The sequence below is a fragment of the Castor canadensis genome, chromosome 13 (assembly GCF_047511655.1).
Source record: "Castor canadensis chromosome 13, mCasCan1.hap1v2, whole genome shotgun sequence".
Classification (NCBI taxonomy): domain Eukaryota; kingdom Metazoa; phylum Chordata; class Mammalia; order Rodentia; family Castoridae; genus Castor; species Castor canadensis.
In genome coordinates, this window is record NC_133398.1 from 23139627 (window position 1) to 23157043 (window position 17417).

The 17417-nt window shown below is 36.5% G+C and overlaps 1 protein-coding gene across 8 annotated transcripts in view; it reads left to right on the forward strand.

Annotated features, from left to right (window-relative positions):
- Positions 1–17417, forward strand: part of Ecpas (Ecm29 proteasome adaptor and scaffold) — a 106823-nt gene that overhangs the window by 40914 nt on the left and 48492 nt on the right. For 5 of the 8 annotated variants that reach the window (XM_020173812.2, XM_020173809.2, XM_074051263.1 and 2 more), the window contains 4 exons: positions 657–825; positions 3672–3811; positions 9168–9249; positions 10759–10878. In XM_020173812.2, the coding sequence (XP_020029401.1) occupies positions 657–825; positions 3672–3811; positions 9168–9249; positions 10759–10878 (511 nt within the window). Of the gene's footprint in view, positions 1–656; positions 826–1332; positions 1466–3671; positions 3812–9167; positions 9250–10758; positions 10879–17417 lie in introns of those variants that run through there. The other 3 variants (XM_020173813.2, XM_020173815.2, XM_074051264.1) reach the window with 3 other exon arrangements.

Consider the following 17417-nt stretch of genomic DNA (forward strand, 5'->3'; position numbering starts at 1 on the left):
TATGATTTATAACAAGGAGGTACAAAGGGCTTTTAACAGAAGGGAAAAATTAATTTTTATCTTTTACGACTTTTCCTCTTTGGCTCCTTTTGATTTTTTTTCTTTTTTTCACTTTTGGAGTGTTAGGTACTTGTGTGTTAGGTGGTTTGGAGGCTCCAGTGTGTTTTCTAACATAGGAATATAAAGAGTTCAAGGAGAATTGAAACCGAATTACAACATAGCTGAAATGAGGATGAGTGTAAAAACACTCAGTTTCAGGTTCTGTAACCATAGTGATTTGCCCCTTCCCTGGCAGTCAGCAAACCTGTCTTTATATTTGCCAACTAAAAGTTCAAAATACTGTGAGGTCTTAGTGACTCATAGAGCAATAGCTTGTAAATCAAGAGTGACCAAAATATTTGTAGTCATTGTTGGTAATGACTGTAGTTCATTTATATCTAGCTTGAGTGATATTCTCTTTTGGTTAATTTGCTAATGATACAGATAACCTTTCTTTAGATTCAGTTAAAATTCTTCATGATGAAATATTTGTTTCAGGTATTTATTCTTCTAGAAAAATATTGTAGGAAACAGTATGTGATTGAATGCTTGTGTGTGTGTATTATATGTAAATGCAGATATTTTTATAGAGGGTTAAACTTTTATTTCCTTTCCAGATATGTGTTAAATGAATCCCAGAGTCGCCAAAATACATCTTCAGCACAGGGTTCTTCTTCAAACAGTGGGGGAGGTTCTGGAATCCCACAGCCTCCTCCAGGAATGAGCTTTTATGCAGCTAAGCGAGTGATTGGTGATAACCCCTGGACCCCTGAACAGTTGGAACAGGTATCGCACACTGGCTGCTCACTGTGGGACTTGGCCCTGCACACCTGCCCTGTGAAGTTCATGGAGGCATGTGTGACATCCTTCCCATGTGTCCAGGCTTTCCAACGAGATATGCTTGGAAGGAGCAGTTGATGTAGTTTGCTCTCTTCACCACAGCAATTATTTGTGAGAGCCCTAGAGAGGGGAGGAGTGGGAAATACTCTAACGTTGCTCACGTATTTCAAGTTATCAAGCAGAACCCATTTTTAAACTATGATTATATTTAATTTCTCTCATTTTAATTTTTAATTGTAGGTTTTATAATTATGAAGCTCCTTTGGCCCAGTTAAAATACAGTTTATCTTACCTTGTTCAACTTTCTAGGGCTGTACATTTTGTGTAAACTGAGGAGGCCCTGTAACTCCAAAAGTGATAACGTGGGGAAAGCATGACTCCCTTTTATATTTCTTCCTGGGAATTTACAAATTGGCATTAAGAATTTTATTCTGGATTTAAACAGGACACAGATGTTCTCTGAGCAGCTTTTAAAAATGCCTGGTGCTCCACAGAGAAGGTGCCTCACTGTGTCTATGTCATCAGGCACCTCAGGGAAGAACAGATGAGATCAGTATGTAATTATTTTGGAATTCAAGCAACATGGGTTAGTCTTCTAATCCTTCCTTTATTTCTCCATGGCAGTCTCAATGATTTGATCCTTTTCTTTTTGGGAATGTAAGTGACTATTGATCAAGTGTTCCCAGGAGAGGGAAAAAGAGGCAAGTGACCATTCTTGCCACTCACAAATTTATAGTTGGTTTTATTCAGTGAGGGTTATAGTTGGTTAGATTTACTTCTTCATGTTTTATGCATCTTTTTTCCCCCCTCTGAACCATGATGTAAGTAAGGTAAATAGTGACAGAAGCTACTCTTTTCTGAGAGTGATTTGTAACAGGCACTGAACTGAGTACTTTGAATCCCTCATCTCATTTAATCCTCACAGCATCCCATGAGGTACAGAAATTGTTAGTTCCAGTTGTAAAAGGCACTGAGGCTTTCAGATTCAGCAAGTTCTCACATCTGTTACCAGACTGAATTAGGTCTGGGGGTTTAAGACACAAATGCTGGAGAGTAATTGTAATCTTATGTTGGTCATTATTTGCTAAAGGACAAAGGCCCTCATATTATTTCATAATCTGTTGCTGAAATAGTTTAGTTTTAAAATGAAAGCTGTTTTTTCTCCTAATTTTTAAATATCTCTATGTTCATACTTTTTCTTTGAGATAAAACAGCTTTTATTTTTTCTAATTATGAAGTTAAAGTTTTAAGTGATCAAGAATAGGATTTGGGGTGGAGTGTGACTTACTGGTGAAGTGCCTAAGCACGTGTGGGGCCTTGGATGAGTACCTAGCACTGCAAAAAGAAAAGAAAGGCAAAAGAAAAGTATAGGGAGAAATGAAAAAATTGCCTGGGATTCTGCCACCCTCATTTGTTCGTCGGTAGCTTGTTGTGTGTGTGCTTGTAAATGCACGTTTACATAACGCAAGTTCACTTGTCATGGAATAGTTGCAGCTTACGTTTTCACTTAATAGTAAAAATTTCATCTTTTTCAATGTCTGTATAAAATTAACTATATGTAATGTTTTTTAACTAGTCTCCCATTGATGGATTGCTGTCATTTTCAGGTTTTTTTTTTATACTTTTTTTGGAGGTACTGGGTTTGAACTCAGGGTCTCATGCTTGCTAGGCAGGTGCTTTTATTGCTTGAGCCACTCCTCCAGCCCTTTTTGTGTGAGGTATTTTTGAGATAGGGTCTCACGAACTATTTGCTGGGCTGGGCTTGAACTGTGCTCCTCTTGATCTCTGCCTCCTAAGTAGCTAGGATTACAGGTATGAACCACCAGCACCTGGCTTTTATACATTTTTTTAATGTTTTTATGTAATTGACTTCCCTAACTGCCCTTTTTGTAGGTTATGTAAATGGGTCTTTTTTTTTTTTTTTTTATTGTAGCTCTTGTAACAATAAGTTGTGTTGAGCAGGGGAGGGAAAGTAGGCCTTACCTGCTTTTTCAATATCTTTTTAAATTGTATCTTATTTAATAATTATAAGCCTTACCAATCCCTAGTCATATACATAAAAACTGTTATGTGACTGACTTCAAAGTGAAGGTACAGTTATACTTACCAGGTTTATTTATCCCATAGTGGTTTGTAGTGAAATTTGTAGCTTCTTCACATTGCATGAAAGTCTACTCAGAATCTTTCTTCAGTCTGTGTTTTATTTCAGCTAATTAGATTAAATGCTGTTTGATTAGAATTGTAGATGTATTGAGTAGTTTGAAGTGTATGAAAACCACATTCTTTTAGTATCTAAGATTATAGAGCATAAGAATTTGTAACTTAGCAAAAGAGTGAAACTCTTTGGAATATGAAGTGTTTAGTATTTTTTGAACTGTTACAAAAACCTATAGAGCACTTTATTAATGTACCATCCTTTTACCTGGAGGTCTCAAATGTAGACTTCAAGTCTACTCTGGGGAGGCTGTGTATGATAGCATATTTGTTGTAGTCACACTTGGACTTGAATCCTGCTTTCATCACTTAACTATATGTCTTGCTCTCTTAAGCCTTGCCTCAGTTTCCTCATCTGAAAAATGTGTGTAATACTTAATAGATTGTGATGGTTAAATGAACCATCACAAATATATATGATTTAGTATAGTCCCAGGCACATTGTAAATCTAAATAGGAGCTGCTACTGTTACGTTAATCCTTGATTTATGACCACAATGATATGTTAAACAGTACTTTTAATGGGTATTCTTTGTTTTCCTGACCACTTTTTTCTCCTTCCCTTCATTTATCTTCAGTGCAAATTGGGCATTGTGAAATTCTTAGAAGCGGAACAGGTGCCTGAACTCGAAGCTGTTCTCCACCTGGTGATTGCTTCTAGTGACACACGCCATAGTGTGGCAACAGCGGCAGACCTGGAATTGAAAAGCAAGCAAAGGTAGCTCCTTCTCTGTTAAGCTTTCAAAATTGAAAGGGGCATGCTTCTAAAAGCTTCACACATGTTTATATATTCTTAGGGTTTTATGAAGTAAGATATTCTATTTTAGGAGATTATGAAATACACCTACTTGGTAATAAAGTTTCCTCAAGAGCAGCATTCTGTATAAGATAAAGAAGAAAAACTGTTTGGAGATGCAGTTTAAAGTGGAATAGGTTAGGAATGTCAGACAATAAATGAAACTTTTGGCTAGGCAAATGAACTTGAAGAATTAATACTAAGAAAAGATGTTAGATCTAAGAAGTTATTTTATCCATATTTGATTCTTCTTCTGCCTCAAACTTTTTGAGATTGCTTTTAATAAAGAACATGCATATATTATAGTTAATAGGGTGAAAACCGGTTCATGGAAATAATTGCTGAAAAGATCCTCAGTAGACTTGTAGAAAATATTCTGTATAAGAAATAAGTTCAAGGGCTGGAGATGTGGCTCACGTGGTGAAGTACTTAGAGTAGGCCAAGGCCCTGAGGTCAAACTCCATCTCCACCAAAGAAAAATAAAACAATGTGTAACAATTTGTACCTATGGTAATAAAATTGTATAGCATTTGAGGCTGCTGTTCTTATGCCCTGTTGATTGACATTACAAATTGTAAGTAATGAATCATAAAAATATTTATACACTTTTACATATAAAATCTTCTGCAAATTTACTCTAAAGAAATTATTCAAAAGAAGAAAAAGATTATATTTAGAAAACATAGATTTATTCATTGTATCATTACCTGTAATTATTAATTTAAAAAAAAAAGTAGGTGCAAAATCAATTTTCCACAATAGGGATAAATTTCTGTATATATCTTTATGGACTATTACATACCTGCCAAAATAATTATAAAAATAATACGGTAGCATGTAAATTGCCCCCAAGTAATGGCAAAGAAATAAAACAATGTAAAATGGTCGGATACATTGATTATAAAATTTAAAAATGACACGTACATAGAGATTGAAGAACATTAACGATGAAGATATTTGGTTAAAAAATTAAATTATAGGGAATTTTTTTTGTTGATTTTTTTCAAATTTTTACTTGTTTGTTTGGATTTGAGCTAGGGTCTCACTATGTAGCCCAGGCTGGCCTCAAACTTGAAATTCTCCTGCCTCAGCCTCCTAAATGCTGGATTATATGTGCCACCATTCCTAGCAGGTCAAATTTATTTTAGTGCTTTTAATTTATAAGCTAGAAGACAGTGGGATGTAGATAAGGTTATAAAACTTTTTAAAGGTTGCATGTATTGTCATTTTCCTCTCTAAGAAAACAAGTACAAGTAGGTGTTACAAAACAAGGAAATTGACTTCATGAGGTACTAGTTTGCTACTGAAATGTGTGTGATGATGGTGGTTGGGAATGGCAGATGAGGTGGCTTAGCAGGGGTTACTTACATGTCATAGGCTTGTTCTGTTCATGGCTTGGGCTGATGGTAGGAACTTGAGAGACTGGCTTAACCTCTCTCAGCCTTAGATTCTAGAATAAGAAAGTGGACTAGATTGTATTTAACATTCTCCTCAAGTCTAAATTCCATCTTGCCGCATGTAACTGAAAATTTCTGGTATCTACTCAATGATTTGGTTTGGAAGTATCAAAAAATTCTTCCTTTAAAATTTCCTGTGTTTGAGCTGGCCCCATTTTTTAAAAATTTAATTTAATTTTTTTATTGTTCTGCTGGGGGTACATTGTGGCATTTACAAAAGTTCTTATCAAATATATCTTACTTGAATTCACTCCCCCTATTATTCTCCTTTATTCCCCCTCCTCCCATTCCTGGAATAGTTTCAACAGGTCTCATTTTTCCATTTACATGCATGTGTACATGGTATTTGCACTATATTCACCCTCCTACACCATTGCCCCACCTCCTCCCGCCTTCCTCCTCCCATTGGTACCAACCCCTCCAAACAGGACATGTTCTGCCTTCCTGTTCTCCAATTTTGTGAAAGAAAAAAATGACATTTTTGTTTAAGATAGCTATACAGGGAGTTTCCTTATGACATTTCCATGTATATATGTATTATATGCTGAATTAGTTCATCTCTATTTTTCTATTTTCTACCTTGTCCCCTTCCTAGGGTGATTTCAGCAGGCTTAAAAATTCTATTTTCATTCTTGTATAGAGAGTACATCAACCATATTCATCTTCTTAACTTCCTTCTTTTACTTTCTCTCTTGCATGTGACCTCCCCTTAGCATGACCCGTGTTTCGTAATATTTCTATGTTTGTATTAGGTCTATATTCCTCATATGAGAGAAAACATGCGGCTTTTGCTAACTGCACTTAAAAATTTTTTTACTATATTTTTGTACTGAGGGTACATTGGGACATTCACAAAAATGCTTATAGTATATCTTAGTTAAATTCACCCCTTCCCTCCATCATTCTCTTTTACTCTCCTCCCCTTAGAATAGTTTTCAGCAGGTCTCATTTTTCCATTTTTATACATGAGCACACAATATTTCTACCATGTTCACCCTCTTCACCCCTTCCCCATCTCTTTCCCCTGACTGGTACCAACAGCAAGTAGAACCTGTTTTACCTTCCTGTCCTCTGTTTTTGAACAGAGACTTTTCTGTATGTTTATGATAGCTACAGAGGAAGTTTCATTATGATATTTCCATGTGTATATGTATTATATCCCAAATTGATTCATCCCCTCCATTTTTCTCCTTTCTACCTTATTTCCTTTCTTATGGTGATTTTAACAGGTTTAAAAATTCTGTATTTATTCTTAGATAGAAAGTACATCAACCATATTCACCTTCTTAACTTCCTTCTTTTACCCTTCTTCTCCCATTAATGTCCTTTCCTTAGTATGACTTGTTTTTCATTCTTGTCCTTCCTTGTTTAGGTGTATGGTCGTTTTCAGTGGAATTTTTGCATTGGTTTCATACCTTAAATGCATTGTTTTTAAGTCAATATAACCCCTCTCCACTGCAGTTCCTTGCTCTTTTCCCCACGCTGTATCGTTCAGCAGTTTTCAGTGTGCTTCATTTTGTTTGGTCCTACACAGTTGTGATGTATGCCATTATTATTCCTTATCTTTCTTTCCTTCTTTTCTTCCTTCCTTGGTCTCCTCTACCAGGTCCACTTTTGGGACATGTTCTGTTTATATTTGTATGTATTATATAATATTGCTTATATTTGTAATGGGCCTGTATTCTACATATGAGAGGAAACGTGGCCTTTGGTCTTCTGAACCTGGCTAACTAAACTTAAAATGATGTTCTCCAGTTCATTTACCTACACACAACAAAATTTCATTCTTCTTTTTTTTATTATTGTTCTTTTATTCACATGTGCATACAATATTCTTCTTTATAGCTGAATAAAGTTCCATTATATATAAATATTACATTTTCTTAACTCATTCATCAGTTGTTGGGGTGTCTTGGTTGTTTCCATTGTTGGATTGGCTGCACTCTTTATACCATATTATGGATTCATTTATTGGAAACACAAATATGGTGCTTCAATATTTTAATTAGCTTTGTTTTCATCTATTAAAAATGAATTTTTTTCCATAAAAATAATATATTGTTAAGAGATAAAAAGCCAGTTGAGAGCACTATGTAGATACTCATTTTGTGAGTAAAAAAGTCCCAAGTGTCTCTTTATGTGATGCATCTGTTTATTTGTCTATTTCTTTATCTATGTGCCTGCTGTACCTAGCTACCTATTTTACTTGCAGAGAAATTGCAAAAAAGATAAAACAGGGGCACACACCTGTAATTTTATCTACTCAGAAGGCAGAGATAGGAGGATCTTGGCCTGGACGGAAGTGTGAGACCGTGTCTGAAAAACAAACTGAAAAGCAAAAAGGAAGCCAGGTCCTAGTGGCCCACATCAGTAATCCTTCTTACTCAGGAAGCAGAGATCATGAGGATCCTGGTTCATAGCCAGCCTGGGCAAATAGTTTGTGAGATCCTATCTCAAAAAAAAACCCTTTGCAAAAAAGAGCTGGTGGAATGGCTCAAGGTGTAGGCCCTTCAAACCTTAGTACCAGCAAAAACGGAACAAAAAAAAAAAGCAAAAAGGATTGGGGGTGTGGCTAGAAGGTCCTGAGTTTATCTCTAGTACTACTAAAAAAAAAAAAGATACACTAAAGTTAGTGATTGCATTGAAAGGCAGTGTGGGGATATGGTTCAGTTTACAAGGAATTTTATTTTCTGTATTATTCACTTTCACAACAAATAGGTAATCAGAGAACCAAAACTAGAAAGTTGGGAAGAAGCAAAATAAAACAATGGAAATTATTATCACTAAGTAACTACTACTAAGCATTTTGTTTGTTTCACTAAAGTGTTTCTGTATTTGTCAAAAATGTCTACTCCTGAAGTAGTATAAAAGAGCAACAGTGGTGTAGCTTGAAGATGAATCAGTAGTGATCTGCTGGTTTTCTCAGCTGAGAAAAGATGTAGGTGAATAATGCTTCAAATAGAGTTGTAGAATGTCCTTGAGAATAATGTGATTGTAGATAGCTAAAGAAGAGGCAGATTGCTCACCTATGAAAGAGGAGATGAACTAGAAAAGCATTCAAAGCAGCAGGATAAATTGTGTTTGCACCAATAGCTTGAAAGAAGAGCCAATGTCAGAAGGCAGAGAGAAGACTTAAGCAGTCGAGAGATGAAGCATTGCATTATTGCTAGGTTTATAAAATGAATGGATGAGGTCTATTGTGTGGGGTAATAATATCCAGTCACTTTACGGCATAATTCACCTTCTTGTGGGGCCCAAATAGGAATAAGTCTCAGTGACAATTGGCAACATGACTGCTCTGAAGAATTAGGTGCTGAAGCTGTGTGTACTGATAGACAAGTAGGAGGGGGATGCTGGGAAGCAAATGACACAATATTAGAGAAGTATAGTGGGATACAATAAAAATATTTGTGTCACTTAATCACTTTTGAATTTCTAAGTGGTTAAACAGAAGAATCATCCCCTGCCCTAGTGCTTTTTGAACAACTGTAGTGTAGTTCTGTTGTTTTGAGCTGTTCATGGCTTTGGCCCTAAAAGCTCATCTATGTAGGAATATAGTCCAATTTCCTTGTGTGGTACCACAATTGGGCCACTGGATACAATAATCTGTTGAATCAGGGTAGAATAACGATCTATATTTTTTCAAGCTAACTTTGGTAGAAGTTAGTCCCCTTCATTTCTCCTCTTCTGCCGTGTTGACTGCCCATTTCATTTGTGTGGTAATAAGTATTTTCCTTTGAATAAGTATTAGGGTTATGATTTTTTGAAGTTACTGAAGTTGGAGAAAAAATAATTTTAACCTGTATTGAAACCTTCTGTAGCTTAATCGACTGGAATAATCCTGCCATCATTAATAAGATGTACAAGGTATACCTTGGAGATATCCCACTGAAGACAAAAGAGGTACGTTGTTTTCATTTATTCTTTCATAAAGTATAATAAGTGTTTTATTGACATGAACTGTATATTTTTCTCCTAGTGTTTTGTTTTTGAGACAGGGTCTCCTTATGTAGCCCAGGCTGTCTTGGTCTTACAGTTCTCCTGCCTCAGCTCCTGAGTGCTGGTATTATAGGTGTGTGCCTCCTGCTTCTTCTAGTTTCGATTTAAGCTGAATTTATATTTTATGAGATACTAACTTTAAGCCTTGGTAATGTAGGCACACTAAAATCTATTCCAGATGGGTTCCACATGAATGTGTTAGGAGGAGAGGGTTTGGCTAATCATAAAACTTCTCTGACCCTCATATTGTTTTTCTTTCCCTTTCCCTTCCCCTTTCTTTCCCCCTGTTCTTTTCTTTCCTTTCCCTTCCCTCCCCTCCCCTCTCTTGGCTGTACTGTGGTTTGAACTCAGCCTCAGGCTTGCTAGGCAAGTACTCTGCTGCTTGAGCCCCTCCCCAGCCACCTGTCATGTTCTTCTATGTAAATAAATGAAGGGTTCGGATTAAGTTAGCGGTTCTCATTCTGTAGTTCATGAGCTTTTGAGGATCACAGAGCTTTTTAGGGGATACATAAAAGCAAGAGATTATTATTATTTTACTGTGGTAGTATTTGTATTGATGGTTCAAAAACAACAGTGGCTATACATATTAGGATCCTGTCACAAATTGAAGCAAATATGTGTCACTCTATGTCAGTCTGTGGTTATTGAGACAGGTGTTTGGCAGATATTTTCCCTATAAAGGAAATAATAACGAGGTTACTTCAAGGAAAAGTTGAATTTTCAAGAAAAAATTAGAATTGTGGGAAATTTGAATTCACCACAGTGACTCAGCAGATTAGCAGTACTTTTTCTGAAACGATTGGTGGTGATATGGACACTTTTTGTGTGTGTGTGCGTGTGTGTGGATGTATGTGTATGTATGAAGCAACATTTGCTTAAGTGGGTGTGCCAATATTTTCCAGATGACCAGTGATGTTACAGAGACATGTAAGCTAAGGAAGCCATCCAAAGTTCAAGACAGACCAGTGGAATTTAGTGTAATGGTGTGTCCCAAAGCTCAGCTATTGAGCTTAAACTCCCAATTGCAGCTGACCTTTAAGCAACAGTTATTTATCAAGTTTTGACCTAGTATCAAAAAATCCACAATACCCAAAAATGCTAAAATCATCCCCAGTTTTCTAACTGAATTTCTGTGCGAGCTGGGTTTTAGCACATACTTCAGCCAAAGCAACACATTGCAGCAGATTGTTGTGGAAGAATATGCAGGTGTCCAGCTGTCTTCTAGGAAGGTGGAAGTTGAAGATACTTGTGAAACACAGGCCACTTCCTCAGTGCAATGTTAAGGACGATTTTTTCATAAAAATGTTACTATACCGATAAAAATAAAAGCTTTTGGAATGCAATAATTTTTAAAAGTGAAAGGTGATAAATGATTTTGAAATACTTCGTTATAATCAGATGTATTTTCCACAGGGAGCAGTTCTGAAACCAGAGCTGAAAAGAGACCCTGTCAGCACCAGAGTCAAGTTAAAGATTGTCCCTCATCTCCTTCGTTCTAGACAAGCTGCTGAAACCTTCCCAGCTAACATTCAGGTATTTGTACTTTACAGAGAAAAACAGCTGATTGGAAAATAATGTCTATTTAATTAGAGAAAGAACTGTTGATTGTATGTTTTTTTAGCTTAAGTTTAGCTGCAGAAATGATTTTTTAAAATTAATTATAGAATACCGCTTATTATTTCCATTCATCCTAAATGTATGGTGATAATCCCTTTTAATCTAGTTGTTCGTGTGTGTGTGTGTGTGTGTGTGTATGTCCAAAAATGATAGCATCAGGAACATTTTAAAGTGCAAAAACTGGTCATCCTTAAATGAAACCCACACGAAGGCAGTGGCTAATTCCCCTTGATTTTGTCTTTCTAATTAATGTCTCTCTCTCTCCTTCAGGCCCAGTGCTGATACTAATTCAGACAGACTGTGATTCTAGTTTTGGTTTTTGCAGAAGTCTTCTACCTTGTCTCTCAGCCTCTACTCTGGCCCACATTTAGTCTGTTTTCTGTGTTGTTACCAGAATTATCTTTGTAGTTGAGAATTCTTATATTCTATGTTGGCAGAAGAGGCAAGCTCTTCCACAAAAGACCTTGCCTTTAACTAAGTCATGAGCACCTCAGTTCTGGAGCCAAATAACTTGGGATAGAATTATCTACATTATTTCTTTTAAAATTGTGATAAAATGCACATCAAATTTTCCATCATAATTATTTTAAGTATGTAGTTCATTAGCTTTAAATGCATTCAAAATGCATAGCCATCACTCCCATATCTATAATGCTTTTCATCTTGTAAAACTGACACTCAGTGTTGTTCAGTAGTAACTCTTCATTCCTGTTGTCCCATAGCCCCTGGCAGCCACTGTCCTGCTTTCCTTCTGTATGAATTTGACTACTCTAGGTACCTCTTAAGTGAAATCATAGAGCATTTGTCTTTTTGTGACTAGCTTGTTTCACTTAGCGTAATGTCTTCAGGGTTCATCCATGTTGTTACAGCATATGCCTAAATTTGCTCCCTTTTTAAGGCTGAATGTCTTACTTATCTCTTTGGGTAAAAATGCTTCCACGTTTTAGCTTTTATGAATAGTGCTGCTATGAACATGAATATGCAAGTATCTCTTTAAGAACTTGTTTTCAGTTCTTTCGCATATCTTGGATCATATGGTAATTTTCATTTTTTGAGGAATTGCCATACTGTTTTACATGTTGACTATATCATTTTACATCCCCATCAACAAGTACACAAGGGTTCCAGATTCTCCACGTCCTCAACACCACTTATTTTCTGCTTTTCTTGACAGTAGCCTTCTTAATGGATGTGAGGTATTATCTTTTTGTACTTCTCTTCTGCTTCTTTGGTTCTCTGTCATTCACTCACTCACTCACTTGCATACATTGCTGTATTTTTGAGATTGGGGCTCTTGCTATGTTGCCCAGACTGGTCTCTAATTTCTGGGGTGCAGTGATCATCCAGCCTCACTCAGCCTCTCGAGCCTTTTTGTTTTGTGGTACTGGGATTTGAACTCAGAGCCTTGTGCTTGCCAGGCAGGTTCTCTACACTGCCACCCTGTGTATGTTTTTGTTATTTTTTGAATAGAGTCTCATGTTTATGCTCTGGGCAACATGGACTGCAATCCTGTTTAAGCTTCCTGTGCAGTTAGGTTGACAGTTGTGTGCCACCATGCCCAGCTTTTTATTAGTTGAGATGGGATCTCACTAACGGTTTGCTTGGGCTGACCTGGAACCATGATCCTCTCTTTGTCTACCTCAGAGGCAGCTAGAATTATAGGCATGAGCCATAGCACCTGGCTCCCAAGGCTATTTTTCTTTTTCTTTTCTCTTTCTTTTTTTTGGAAGCCCTGGGGTTTGAACTCAAGGCCTCATACTTGCTTGGCAGGCACTATACTGTTTGAGCCATTCCACCAGCCCTCCAAAGCTATTTTTGAAGAGCTGTTTAGTTTTAGGAGTTCCATTTACATTCTAGATACTAATCCCTTATCACACACAATTCTCTCTTTTTTTTTTTCTATTCTGTGAGTTGCCATTTTTTTACTCTTTGGATGTTGTGCTTTGATACATAAAATTTTTTAATTTTCACAAAGTCTGGTTTCTCTTTATTTATTTTTTTTGTTTCCTGTACCTTTGGTATTGTATCCAAGAAGTCATCAAATCCAATACTGTGAAATTTTTATCCTATGTTTTCCTTTAAGAGTTTTCTAGTTTGAGGTCTTAAGTGTAGGTCTCTAATGCATTTTGAACTGATTTTCGTATATGGTTTTAGGTAAGGGTCCAACTTTATCCTTTTCCATGTGGGTATTCAGATTTCTCAGTACCAGTTGTTAAGAAGAATATCCTTTCCCTGTGAAATGATATTGACACCCTGGTCAAAAATCATTTGACCATATATGTGAAGGTTTAGTTTTAGGCTCTCTAAACCAATTCATCTATTTGATAACCTGTGCTGGTATTATGAGTTTTGTTTGTTTTTTGCATTGTTTGAGATAGGGTCTCTTATTTGCTATGGAGTGTGCAGGCTGGCCTTAAACTCAAGATCCTTCTTCTTTAGCCTCCCAAGTGCTGGAATTACAGAAGTGAACCCCCATCCCCGGCTTACTTATTTTTAATGACACCTGATAATTGCATATAATTATGGGGTACAGTGTGATTTTTTTCTATACATTTAAGAAGGATTCAATCAAGCTAAGCAACTATATCACTCCACCTTATTTTTTTGTTTTAGCAGTACTATGCTGTTTTGATTACTGTACCTTTGAGGTAATAAAACTTGATATTAGGAGGCATGAGTCTTCCAGTTTTCTTCTTCAAGTTTGTTTTGCCTATTCAAGATCCCTTGAGAGTCCATGTACATTTTGGGATGGGCTTTTCTGTTTCTGTAAAAAATGTCACTTGGATTTTGGTAGGGCTTGCATTAAATCTGTAGATTTCTTTGGGTAGTAGTGATAGCTTAATATTAAATCTTTTAGCCCATGAACATGGGATGTACTTCCACTTCTTTGTTTTTAAATTTTTCTTGGACTGGAGGCATGGCTTAAGTGGTAGAGTGCCTGTCTGGCAAGTGCAAAGTCCTGAATTTGAACTTTAGTATTGCCATAAACATAAATAAATAAATACATACATACATAAATAAATTCTTTCAGCAATATTTTGTAGCTTTCATTGTACAAGTCTTTTACTTCCTTGGTTAAGTTAATTTCTAAGTAGTTTATTCTTTTTGATGCTGTTGTAAATGAGAGTTTTTGGAATTTCCTTTTTAGATTATTCATTGTTAGTGCATAGAAATTCCAATTTGACTATCTTTCTTTTTCTCTTTTTTGCCTAATTGCTCTGCAAGATCTTTCAGTGTTCGTTTGGGTAGAAGTGGCAAAAGCAGGTGTCTCTGCCTTCCCAAACATGAAGAAAAGGCCTTTGGTCTTTTTTCCATCAAGTATGATGCTTACTGTGGGTTTTCCATATATGGCCTTTTTATTTATTTATTTTTTTTTGTGGTGGTGGGGCTCTGTCTTAACTGTGTTTCACAGTGGTAGGCCTGATTCTGGTTTTCAGTTCTAAGCCCTGGACTTAATATTGTCAGCTCTCTCCCAAGTGGGAGACCTTTGTCTTCATTCTGATAGCTTGAAGTTGGGGCAGGGGTGAGGCTGGCAACTCCTTCCTGAGTGCCTTCTTCAAGGCATCTTTTCTTTTGTTACATTAAAACCAGGCACTATGGTCTTTCACCTTACTTCCTTAGCTCTTGTGAGAGCAGTTTCATGTGTGAATAGTTGTTCACCTTGGTGTGTCTATGGGAGGTGATAGGTGGAGGACCTTTCTCTGGCCATCTTGCTCTTCTTTCTTATAGGTGGCGTTTATTATGTTGATATAGTTATGTAGTTTTATTTCTGATTGGTTAATTTTTTTTCTATTAGGCAAGTATGTTGACTTTTATGTTTTTTCTTCATCAGTTCATATAATGATGTGTTTTATCCCTCCTCTATTCTGTTAATATAGGCTATTATATCAATTATTTTTAATAGATTGAACTTCCTTACCTTTCAAGAATAAATGCCATTTGGTTATGGTGTATAATTCTAATATGCTTTGAATTCAGCTTAGTATTTTGTTGAAGGTAGTGTTTATTTTTTGCATCAGTGTTTATAAAGGCTATTGTCTATAGTTTTCTTGTAGTATCAGTTTGCTTTTGTTCTTAAGCCTTAGATTTTTTCTGTTTTTTTTTTTTTTTAAGCTGAATAACACTTGTCTCATAACAATGAGGAGTGAATGGAATAATGGATAAAAATTCCCAACACAGAGTTTGGTACTCATTAAGTTATTAAGTTCTTATTAAATGGTGAAATGTTAAAGGTTTTTTGCCTTCCGGTCCCATTTCTCACCATCCCTTGCCCTGCATCTTGTGCTCCAACAAAAGATTTTAGTCCTGTAAACACACTGTTTCATGGCTCTGTGTCTCTACTCATAATGGCCCCTCTGCCTGGCATGGAGATTCCCTTTGCCCTTTCAGCCTAATAAACATCTATTCAGGTTTCAGTATTTGCTTGAGTGTGCCACTCCTATGTGAAGTGTTCCAGATCCCTACCTCTTCTCCTTTGCTGTTCCTGAATGAGCATGCTCCCCCTGGTGCTTTCACTGTAAGGTGGGCTTAGACTTCTGTTTTAGGATCTCTCTGTTTTAAGGCTAGTGATTATTGGGTTTGAATTCAAGGCTTCACACTTGCAAAGCAGGTGCTGTACTGCTTGAGCCACACCTCCAGTCCATTTTGCTCTGGTTATTTTGGAGATAGGGGGCCTGTGAACTGTTTGCCCAGGCTAGTCTCAAACCTTGGTCCTCCTGATTTTAGCCTCCCAAGTAGGTAGAATTACAGCGCTTGGCAAGGCTGATTGTTAGTGTGGCTGCTTCATCCTTTTAAATGATAAAACTTTAATTTCTAGCATCTGGTGTATAGTAGGAACTTTAATATTTGAATTATTTCATATATTCTATTCTATGTTCCGTAAACATAAAATTTCCACACAGCTTCTAAGCTATCAGTTTCCAAGTACTATATCCCAGGGAAGTATCTTCATAATTTTGATTGAGAAAATATTACATAAACTGCCAGAATTTCTGGGCAAAATATCTTTTTCCCATAGGTTTATACATTATTTCTAGTCACTGATTTTTGTTGTTATTGTTTTGATGTGCCTCCGGTTTGAACTTAGGGCTTTGCACTTGCTAGGCAGGTTCTTTACCAATTGAGTCACATCTCCAGCCCTTTTCTTTAGCTACTTTTCAGGCAGGATATCATGTTTTTGCCTGGGGCAAGCCTCATACCATGATTCTTCTACCTATGACTCCCTGCATCTGGGATTATAGTGTGTGCCACCATGCCTGGCTTGGTTGAGACACAGGTCCTGCTAATTTTTTGTCTGGCCTGGCCTCAAACTGTGATACTCCCAATTTCTTGTCTTCTGAGTAGGCTGGGATTACAGGTTTGAGCCACCATGCCCAGCTATATGTTTTGAAAATAAGACCAGCTAAAATTGAGTGTTTTCAAAGACAAAACATTGTCTGCCATCCCTAAATATTCTTATATTACCTTTTTAAATGATGACATTACCATTTCCTGCATAGTTTTCCCTACCCTTTTCTTCTCTTGTTTGCCAGGGTGTCTGTCAGGTGAGTCCCTTCTTTCTGATATTGACACCTTTAAGTAGGTGTGTGTTATATCACCTCAGTTTTGAACACATAAACATACTCAGCACAATTCTTCACATATGATATGTGCACAATAAATTGTATTTTTTCTCACAGAACCTTAGCATTCGAATTAATCTTTTTGCTTTTATTATCTTACCATATTGTTCTACATAATATGACCATCTGTTTAATGTTCTAAGAAAAAAAGTCTGAGCCAAATAATGTAGCACTGGAATCTACTTTGTCATATCATTTTAATTGTAATTCTCAATAAGACCAAGTGTCTTGATGCTTGTTTTTTACATCTCATGGGTACGGAACATAGTGGCAATTATGAAGCTAGAGACTCAGTGCTGGTGTCTTACTCATATGTTTTTGTTAAATAAGAGCAGAGTAATGCTAGTAGTTTTAGTAATAATGATACAAAGATTTTTTTTTTCCATGTAGAATAATCCTTATAGTTTTAGGAACAAGGGTGTGTAGAGTTTTTTTGAGTGTAAGAGTAACATTTCTCTTAGATGCAGGAATTTGAGGGCTTACATATCTTTGATCTTGATGTTTACTATTCGTACTTGAAGCATGCTACACAGGACTCAACTGCGTGTTTTTGCATTTTAGGCATAATTTACACAATATCTGGAACATTTCTAATCCAACTGCACACTTGTAGAATGTTTTAATTTTGATGTTTTCTGTGAAGCTTTTATTATTATTTGTTTGAAGTGACTACCTGATTGCCCCCAACTGTGTGGTATGGGATGGCAGTGATGACCCACTCTGATGTGAACTCTTTATTGCCCCCTAGTGGTAGACCACAAGTTTTGCAGACTTGTGAGATGAAACGTGTTTATTACATCACAGACTATTGATAGGACTCCTAATTGGCTTTCC